The sequence below is a fragment of the Bison bison genome, unplaced genomic scaffold (genome assembly GCF_000754665.1).
Source record: "Bison bison bison isolate TAMUID 2011002044 unplaced genomic scaffold, Bison_UMD1.0 scf7180017864080, whole genome shotgun sequence".
In the NCBI taxonomy this organism is placed as follows: Eukaryota; Metazoa; Chordata; class Mammalia; order Artiodactyla; family Bovidae; genus Bison; species Bison bison.
Window position 1 is genome coordinate 5,056,559 of NW_011494652.1, and position 10,153 is coordinate 5,066,711.

The 10,153-nt window shown below is 48.0% G+C and overlaps 1 protein-coding gene across 2 annotated transcripts in view; it reads left to right on the plus strand.

Moving 5' to 3' along the window:
* Nucleotides 1–7,447, plus strand: part of ZDHHC24 (zinc finger, DHHC-type containing 24) — an 8,461-nt gene extending 1,014 nt beyond the window's left edge. For both annotated transcript variants that reach the window (XM_010837748.1, XM_010837749.1), the window contains exons 2-3: nucleotides 585–862; nucleotides 4,842–7,447. In XM_010837748.1, the coding sequence (XP_010836050.1) occupies nucleotides 585–862; nucleotides 4,842–5,137 (574 nt within the window). In that variant the 3' untranslated portion in view covers nucleotides 5,138–7,447. The remainder of the gene's footprint in view (nucleotides 1–584; nucleotides 863–4,841) is intronic.
* The last annotated feature ends 2,706 nt before the right edge of the window (nucleotides 7,448–10,153 follow it).

The window sequence follows — 10,153 nt, forward strand, 5'->3', positions numbered from 1 at the left end:
AGAGGAGGCATATGATTTAGATTTTATTTTATTATTTCTTTTTCTTGGTCTCCCTGCCAGGCTTGTGGGATTTTACTTCCTGGACCAGGAATGGGCCAGTAGTTGCCGCCCATCGAACCCAGGCCCTCAGCAATGAAAGCAAAGAGTCCTAACCATTGGATTGCCAGGGAATTCCCGATTTAGATTTTTAACAGATCAGTCTGGCTGCTGGGGCAAGACTACAGTAGAGGGGATAAAGGTGGAATCAGGGAGACCGACCAGTCAAGAGGCTGTTGCAATAATTCAGGGCAGAGTTCATGGTGACTTGGACCAAGCTGGTAACAGTGGAGGACAAACATTTGCTCCCGGATGTTAGAAACCAGCCGAAGACCTCAGGACAGGGGTTGTCAGACCTGCTGTGCTAGAAGTGGAAAGGCTTGGGAAGTGATGTCCAGCCTGCATTTACTCCCCCGTGAGGGACCTGGGGCTTAGCGAGGGCAGAGGCTGTGCCTGGTTCTCCAGGATGTGCTCAGGGGCTGATCTGGGCACCATGAGGGGCTCTCCGAGCTGCTGGAGGGACTGACCCTGTGGTTCCTTCCCTGCAGTTACTGCTACCAGTGCCAAAGCCAGGTGCCGCCGCGCAGTGGGCACTGCTCCGCCTGCCGTTTCTGCATCCTTCGCCGGGACCACCACTGCCGCCTGCTGGGCCGCTGCGTGGGCTTCCGCAACTACCGGCCCTTCCTGTGTCTCCTGCTCCACGGCGCGGGCGTCCTGCTGCACGCCTCTGTGCTGCTGGGCCCGGCCCTGTCGGCCCTGCTGCGAGCCCACACACCCCTCCATACCGCCGCCCTGCTCCTGCTGCCCTGGCTCATGTTGCTCACAGGTGGGGAGCCCTGGATGCGGGGGAGTGTGTGTGTATGGGGGTGGGGTCAGGGGGAACCTCCCCACAGAGGCCGAGGCCCATCCTGGCGGGCAGTGGAATTCCTGGAGGCTTCTCCAGGTAGTGCCCTAGAGACCCAGTCCCAAGGTCAGTTTCAGGAGGCAGGGGCAGCTGGGTATTCACGTGGGTGTGCAGTCTGGTAAAACACAGGGCCTGGACACAGGTACAGAGTTCTAGCTGAGAGTCAGGGGAGGAAATACTGGTGGGATTTCACTGGGCAGATGGGACGGTGAGGAAGTATTCTCAATAGGGAGGTGGCATTCATACCTACAGAAGCAGCGTGAACACAGGCTTGGAGGTTGGGAGCAGGGAAGACATTTGGTGGGAAACGTGAGGATTAAGGCTAGGATGGTCGATGAGGACTGGTGGTGGAGGGCCTTGAATGTGGCATGAGGATATGGCCCTCATTTGGCTGGGCAGTGGGGAGCCAGTGAAGGTTACAGGCAGGCGGAGGTCCAGTGTTTGGAAGTTGGGAAGGGACATCTTGGATCAGGAGGCTGCTTGAGAGGCTGTGTTCTGGATGAACACACTCTCCTCCAACACCACTGAAAACAGAAACCCCACTGGTTTTTCCCGCTTTGTCCTCCACCCCGTGCGATGCTTCAGGCTTCCTCTCCCTGACCCTTTCCTCCTGAGCTGTCCACAGTCCTCTCTGTAACCTTGTCCTGCAGTTACTAAACTTCCAGACCACTCCGAACAGCGAGTATGTCTCCTTATCCTGTCCAGGCCCAGCTCTGTCCCCAGGACCCCCTCCTTGTGGCCCTGGGGAGACCTTGGGAGAAGGCCCAGTGGGGTGGTCAGGGCCTTCCTCTGCCGACCCTGGCTTCCTGCACTGCCCTCCTCAGTGACCTCCCTGCCTCCGTGGACACTCAGGCCCTCAGCTGCTCCTCTCTGAACGCATGACCCCTCTTGGTCATCCACGGTCTTCCACTTGCTCCCCACAGTCACTGAAGACAGTCCAGCACCAAGTCTCTCTCAGCCCTGGGCCTTGTTGAGTGCATCGGCATCCGAAAGTCTGGGTGAATGGCCCCAGTGGCCCAATTTCTTGTCTTCTCCTCCCACATCCCACCCCAGCCCATCAGAATCCAAAATGTGTCACCTCCCAAATCACCCCATCAGTCACCCCCTCTCTGCTCCCACCTCCTCTCCTACCCAGCTCTCACTCTTTACTCCGTGACATCCGCTCCGGAGCTCCTGGGCCTCACCTTCCTGTCCATCAGCAACTTCCACATTACCGCCCCAGGTACGTGGTACCTTCTACCAACCTCCTGCAGCATCTCCGGCCTCTCACCTCCATCTTCCTTCTGCTGTGCCTTCCTGGCTTCTCTGTGTCAGCCCTTGTGTCTGCTGAGAGCTGCCAGACATGCCTGGTCCTTCGTGACAGCTGACACCATGTCACGTCATGGCTGCTGACCTCAGCAGACCCTCAGTAGTTCCTGGTTGTCCTCCACTGCAGCTCAAACCTTCTCACTTTCCTGTCTTCCAAACCCCCATCTTTCTTAAAAATCCATCACAGAGCAAAGTAGTTCCGAATTGGCTGTCCTGTCCGGGGGTGGAAGCTGCCTGCCCCAGTGTCCCCGGGTGCCCGGCCCCTCCTGCCCACTCGGAGGCCTCACACTGTGGGTCGCCTCTCCTCCGGCCACTCCAGGCTCCCTCCCCGGGCTTCCTTTGGGTTTTCCACCTGGCACCAAGCCTCTGTCATCCCATGTCCTCCTCCTCCAGCTCACCCTTTCTGTCTTCCATTAGCTGCCAAGTCAAAGAACTCGCCTGGGCTCAGAGGCTACTTTTCCTTGCCTCTCCCCACCCCTGTTCTAAACTGGCCCTGCCCCACCCATTCTCCAAGATTGCCACAGTCCCCAGCCTCTGTCTCCACGAAACCCAGAGGAGGCTTCTGAGTTATCTTCTTGCTTCAAGAGACCTTTCAGCCTCATACCACTGATGGCCTTCTATCTCCTGAAAGGGCTCTACCTGGACGTCACCAACAGCTTGTACTTTGAGTTCCCTCCTTCCTTTCTGGTTTTCCTCTCTCTGGTCCCCAAGGACCTGGTTTCCTGGCTGAGGCACCGTTCTCATCTCTCTACACACTCTGCCGGGTCCAGACTGCCTGGGTACCAACCACTCACAAATCTGCACATCCAAGCTGGGCTTCTCTCCTGAGCTTTCAGAACCATCCACTCACTTGTTTTGCAGACATCTCTCCATCCTGCCTCAGGACCTTCAAACAATATTTTCTTCCCTCTTCAGCTAGCAAATACCTCCTCAACTTTCAGTTGTTGTTCAGTCACTCAGCTGTGTCCCATAGACTGCAGCACGCCAGGCTTCACTGTCCTTCACTATCTTCCAGAGTTTGCTCAAACTCATGTCCATTGAGTCGGTGATGCCATCCAACCATCTCATCCTCTGTTGTCCCCTTCTCCTCCTGCCTTCAATCTTTCCCAGTATCAGGGTCTTTTCCAGTGAGTCAGATCTTCGCATCAGGTGGCCAAAGGATTGGAGCTTCAGCTTCAGCATCAGTCCTTTTAATGAATATTCAGGATTGATTTCCTTTAGGATTGACTGGTTTGACAAAACATGGTCCACTGCAGAAGGGAATGGCGAATCACTTCAGCATTCTTGCCTTGAGAACCCCGTGAACAGTATGAAAAGGCAAACTTCAGACACCACCCGAAATAGACAACACTCTCAAAATAGATGAAGTTTATTTCCCTGAGCCTCTTAGTAAGTTTGCCTGTCATCTACCCACCCCACCAATAGGCTTTTTTATAAGCTAATTTTTGCGTTTTAATTCACTCACTCGTTTCTGGCTGCACTGGGTCTTCTTTGCCTCAGCAGGCTCTCTAGTTGTGGTGAACAGCGGCTACTTTCTAGTTGCGTGTGGGCTTCTCATTGCAGTAGCTTCTCTCATTGCAGAGCAAAAGCTCTAGAGGGTACGAGCTTCAGCTGTTGCAGCACCCAGGCTCTAGAGCACAGGCTTAGTTGCTCCATGACATGTGCAATCTTCCTGGACCAGGGATTGAACCCTGCATTGGCAGGGAGATTCTTTACCATTGAGTCACCAGAGAAGCCCAGCTCTCTCTATTTTTTTTTGAACTTTTTATTTTGTATTGAGCTATAGACGATTACAATGTTGTGACAGTTTCAGGTGAACAGTGAAGCCAGCTCTTTTTTTTTACTGAAGGAAAATTCACATAGCATAATTGTAACTACAGTTACTAATTGTAACTACAATTACAATTACTCATAATTGTAACCATCCTCAACTGCACAATTGTCTCTAGTATACTCACAGTGTAGTCCAGCCATCACAACTGTCTAATTCTAGACCATTTTCATTGCCCTCAAAAGAAAGCCTCTACCCCTTAAGCAGTCACTCCCCAGCCCCTGGCAACCACTGATCTTCTATCTCCATGGATTGCCTGTTTGGGACATTTCATATAAATGGCACCGTACAATACATGACCTTTTGTGTCAGGCTTCTCTTGCTTGGCAAAACATTTCATGGCATCTTGCAGTTCATTGGTTCAGCTGATACTTATTACCTGTTATAGATGAGGATGGTCCAAGATGTTTTTTCTGTCGTCACGCCCATCACAGCTGTCATTAAGTAACTGAGACATGATCTCTTGAATCTCTTGTGAGTTCCCTGAGATCGGAGATGCTAGCCTGGCATTCGTGGGGGTGCTCACAAGGGTGTGGTGCGGGAGTGAAGGTGTGTCTAGGGCAGGGGGCCATGTGTGTCCCGTTCACTGCTGTGTTCCCGTTAGCCAGCATGGGCTGGCCAGGGAGCAGCGACTCTGCAGGTTGCTGAGCAGAGGAACGCGCCCTGCTTCATAGAGGGAGGGAACGGGAGGAGGGCAGGAGCCGGCTCTGGGAGGGCTAGGCCTGCTGCTACTCCCTTACCCTCTCTGCTCTCTCCCTGCAGGCAGAGTGTCTCTGGCACAGTTCGCCCTGGCCTTCGTGACCGACACGTGCGTGGCGGGTGCGCTGTTGTGTGGGGCCGGACTGCTCTTCCACGGGATGCTGCTGCTCAGGGGCCAGACCACGTGGGAGTGGGCTCGGGGCCAGCACGCGTACGACCTGGGCCCCTGCCACAACCTGCAGGCAGCTCTGGGGCCCCGCTGGGTCCTCGTCTGGCTCTGGCCCTTCCTGGCCTCCCCGTTGCCGGGGGACGGCATCACCTTCCAGACCGCAGCCGATGTGGGACTCAGGGCTTCCTGACTCCAGGAAGCGCCTGAGCTTGTACAAGCTGCACAAGGCGAGCAGGAGAGGGGACTTGTAACTCGTTTCAGGCCCACCCCCACCCCCAGCTTCAGAGGGAGGCAGGTTGGTACTTGATGCCTGCTTTCAGCAACTCCCATTGCCACCCTTGGGGTTGCCCTTGCCCAGCTTGGACTCCTAGGGTCCAGGGCTTGGGCCCCGGGATTCGGCCTCTGCCAGTGGCCCCTGAGGACCATGAAAGGTCTGGGAAGGGGCTGCTTGGCCTGCCTGGCTGCCCCACTGCCAGGTTAATAAAGTGCCCACTTGGTTCTGGGACTCCCTCCAGCTTTGTGGGTTTTTGGTCCTCCTCGGTGGCCCAGGCTGCTGTTTTTCTTTCCTTTGACTGTCAGGCCTGGGAACCACAGAATGCCTGAGAGTGTGAGGATCCAGAGCTCTGCCTCCTGTGGCCTTGGGGCAGGGGGGCTGGGGAGTTGGGGTGCAGCAGACTAAGGCAGAATGTGGTGATCCAGGGTATGAGAACCCACAATTCTTCCCCAGGTTGAGTGCTTTATAGTGAGGAGCTTTTCAACAGCCACAACCTCACTGAACTTGTCTCCAGCTAACCCAGTACCCTGGGCAGCAATTATGCCAGTGAAGAACTTAACGCTGTGAGAGTTGACATGATAAGATTTCACAGGGTAGTAAATGGAGGAGTCTGGATATGAACCCAGATCTTTGCACTTTGTACTTCACCCTTTTTTGCCTGACCAAAAAAATCAAAGGCAAGAAATCGGGGTGGTGGGGGAGGGATGTTCAAGCATCTGTGCAGGATGGTGCCGAGATGGCTAAGCTCCTCTTCTCTGGTCTCTTCAGGAGCTCCTTGTTAATCACTTATTTAAATATAGTAAGTAGACACTTCCAGTTACATGTGGCAAGTTTAGCTTTGTGAGTTTACTTGTTTCCTCTTAAAATCTAAAATGATAAGGAAATGAAAAATGATGTAAATTTACAAAGAGAAAATAGGGAGACAGCAGTAGACCAAAAAACCTGACATTTTGAGAGATGAAAAGCGGATAGAGGCTCATTTACTTTCCTAGAGAACCAGACACTGCAATTAAGTGTTCCCCAAGGGAAGGGCTGAGAGGCCACCAAATCCCCCACCCCCCACCCTGAGCCCTGGAGAGGCTCTGGGGTTCCACCAGCACCATGGAAGGCGAGGTCAGGCTGACAAGAGGGACTGTGAGGAGCAACTAGGATGTCCCTCCCCCCAGGACCCCCCTGACCCCTTGCAGCCAAGCAGCTACCCCACTGGGGCGGAGGTGTGGGCTTCTGAAGCAGCTTTGTGTCTTGGGGGAACTGGGGAGGGTGGGGGTGAGGGGCTGGACCAAAGGTGGGGTTAAGTGAAAATCTGCAAATGCTGCCGGGGCAGGGGGTAGCCCTCCACTGACATGGCAGGTTGCCTTCCAAGAACCCTCAGAGAAGCCCAAGGCTCTGCCCACGCCCCTGAAGGTTTGAGCTGCTAGGACTTCTTTGCTTTTCTAAACAGTGTGCACTATTACTATTTAACTCTGGTAGAACTTGGTGTAGCTGTCTCTTTGTACAAGCACTGGCAGACTTCCCGTTTCCTTCTCTGCTTTTCCCCCATCCTCTAGAATCTTTTCTTGTTCTTTTGGTTTTGAATTAAATGGTGAAGAGGTGCAAGGAAATATTTCAAGACAAACACCCTCCCTACCCCCATTTCAGAAATGGATACCTCGACTTCCCTGGCAGCCCCGTGGTTAAGGCTCCACGCTCCCAATGGATACCCTGGTGGTCCCTGCTGTGCCTCTCCCTGGTAGAGGACACGCTGTGCTGTCTCAATCATTCCCTTGCTTGCTCTGTGATTTTATTATAGATGTTTTGTTTTGCATGTTTCTTTTATATAAATGAAACTATACCATGTTTATTTTACTGCAATTTGCTTTTTCCTTTAATACCATGTGTCTGAGATTTATCCAAATTAACATGTGTAGCTCTAAGGCATTCCTTTTCCTTGCTGTATAGTGATCCATCGAATATACAATTTATTTTTCTCTTTTGTCCCACTGCTCATTTCATCTACCTGTGTGTGTTCCCCTAAGATCTATACTTGGCCCTTGCTCTTCCATATAAATTTTAGAATCAGCTTGTTACATCCTATCAATAAAAACCCCTTTGAAATTGTGATGGAACCCAACTGAATCTATATATGTTTGGGGAAAATCAACATCAGCATGAGATTGAAGTTTCCAGTCGTGAACATGGTGTATCTCTCCATTTAATGTTTTCAATAAAGTTGCTTTTTCTCATAAATTGGTTAAACTTAAGTACTTGATATTGTGCTGCTGTTATTCACGGCTTATGAAAATAATTTTTTATGTCCAAGAAACCTAAAATTTATGATTTGCTTGAAAATTCTGAGTTTTCTGTATGTATAATCATCTCTATGAAAAGGTATTTTTTATATCTCTTATTTTTCTTGCCTCTCTCTGTCTGGGTGGAGGAAAGTGTGGGCACCCTTGACTTGTTTCTGACATTAGAGGGAATAATTTCAATATTTCACCATAAAATATATTTGCTGGTTTTTGTAAAAAAGTCTTTCATTAGGCTGAGAAATTTCCCTTCTATTCCAAATATGTTGAGTTTTTATCCTTTTATTTCATTCTCTGCCTCCTAAGAATGGCCTGAACATAGATTTTTACATGTTTTCTATTTGAAGTATTTAGTCACTTTTATCTATTTTAATTAAGTTATTGGATAAATTTCTACCCCTTTATTTTGTGCCATCGCCTGTCTTTTCTAGTTTTTTACTTTTTTATTTAAAGTTATTTTTTGCTAGATGTAGAATTCCAGGCTAATAGTTATTTCCTGTCAATATATTGAAAACTTGGCTCTGTCTTCATGGTCTCCATTTTGTTGTCCTTACTGTTCCTTTCAAGATACTTTTTGTCTCCAACCGTTTTAAAGGTTTTTTCCTCTTTGGTATTCTGCAGGTTTACTGTGATGTGTCCCAGTGTGGTTTTCTTTGTGCTTATCTTAATGGGATTCCTTAGGTTTCCCGATTCTATGAATTGATGTCTTTCATCTGTTCTAGAAAACTGTCTTCTCTTCAATTCTCAGTCATCTCTCTGTCCCCACTGGGACTCTGATTAGACCTTCCTACTCCATCCTCCTTGCCTCTTATATAACACATATTTTCTGTTTCTGGCATTCTGGATAATTTCTACAAATCTGTCTCCCAGTTAAGTCTTTCTTCAGCTTCTAAACCAGCCTACTGAAGTTTTTTTGTTTCTGTTTTTAGTGGTTGTACCCACTTATCTGTTGAGTTTTACATGTCAAATATTTTATCATTTCTAGAAATTGTTTGGTTCCTTTTCAGATTTATTTTATATACTCTTGCTGTCTTACATTTTAAGTTTCCTTTTTCTTTAAATATATTGAAAACACATATATTGTTTGGTAATTCCAGTACCTTAAGTTTTTGAGGCCTGATTATGCAGGTTTATTGTTTGCTCTTGCTCACAGTGCCATATTTTCTTGCAATTCATGAGTTTTGACTGTGAATTCATACTTTTTGGAATTTTATCAATGGGGATTTTTTGAGATTAAGAGTAAATTCCTCCGCAGAGGAAACATGTTTATCAGTTGCCTGATGACAAACCAACCCGGCACTTTAAATTCTCAACTAGGGGTGGTTTGGATCACCCAGGTATTGTCAATTCAGGTTGCAGACTTACTCAGGCAGGCATGTGGTTAAAAATTCTCAGGAGAGATTCCCCCAACCCTGCCACCCCCACCCTTCTACCCAGTACTAGACTTGGAAATAGGCAGTTTCTCTTGTTGATTCTATTAAGATTTCAAAGAACCAGCTTTTGGTTTTCATTGCTTTTTCTCTATTGATTTCCTATTTTCGATCTCATTGATTTCTGCTCTTTTTCTTTTATTTTGGATTTACTTTTGCTCTTCTTTTCCTAGCTTCCCATGGTGGAAATGTAGATTATTGATTTTAGGTCTTTCGTCTTTTCTAATGTATCCATTCAGTGCTATAAATTTCCCTCTAAGCAATGCTTTCACTGCACCCACAAATTTTGATAAGTTGTTTTCATTTCAATTTAGTTCAAAATATTTTAAAACTTGAGATTTCCTCTTTGACCCATGTGTTACTTAGAAGACTACTGTTTAATGTGCACGTATTTTTAAATTTTCCAATTATTTTTCTGTTACTGATTTACATTTTGGTGTGAGAGCAGACACTTCATGATTTCTATTAAATCTGTTAAAGTGTTTTTTATGGTCCAGAATATGATCTGTCTTGGTGAATGTTCTATGTGAGCTCCAAAAAATGTGTATTTTAGTGTTGCTGAAGTAGTCTGTAGATGTCAATTAAATCCAGTTGATTGATGGTGTTGAACTCAACTATGTCCTTGAAAAGGTACCATAATTAAAGACTGAACAGAGAACAAAAAGAGCTGAGAATTAAAATAACAGAGTTTTAGGGAATTCCCTGGTGGTCCAGCAGTTAAGACTCTGTGCTTCCACTAAAGAGGGTGCGGGTTCGATCCCCTGCTGGGGAACTGAGATATACATGCCATGTGGTGCAGCCAAAAAATAAAATAGAATTTTAAGAACCATTCCAGAGAAGAGCTGAAAGGTAAACACCTCTCAGAAAATAGAACCAAAAGATAATAGAAGACAGAAGAAAATCAGAGGATTCAGTTCTATTCTCTCTGGAATTATCATTTATCAGATGCTGGGTTTCATCAGGATTCCAGAGAGAACAGAGAAAATGGGAAGAAATCACTCAAGAAACAATTTTCTGGAATTGAAGGATGCAAGCCTCCACCCCGCAGCATAACAACTAAAGACACAGGGTAACGTGTCAGATGTTTCAGAACCTCAGAGCAAAGTCAGAAGCAAAAGTGCCATGGAACCTCTCAATGGCATTACCAAAAATCAGAATACAAGGGTGCACTACCTTAAAAATTACTTCCTTACATAAAAATGACTTTCACCTTCAAA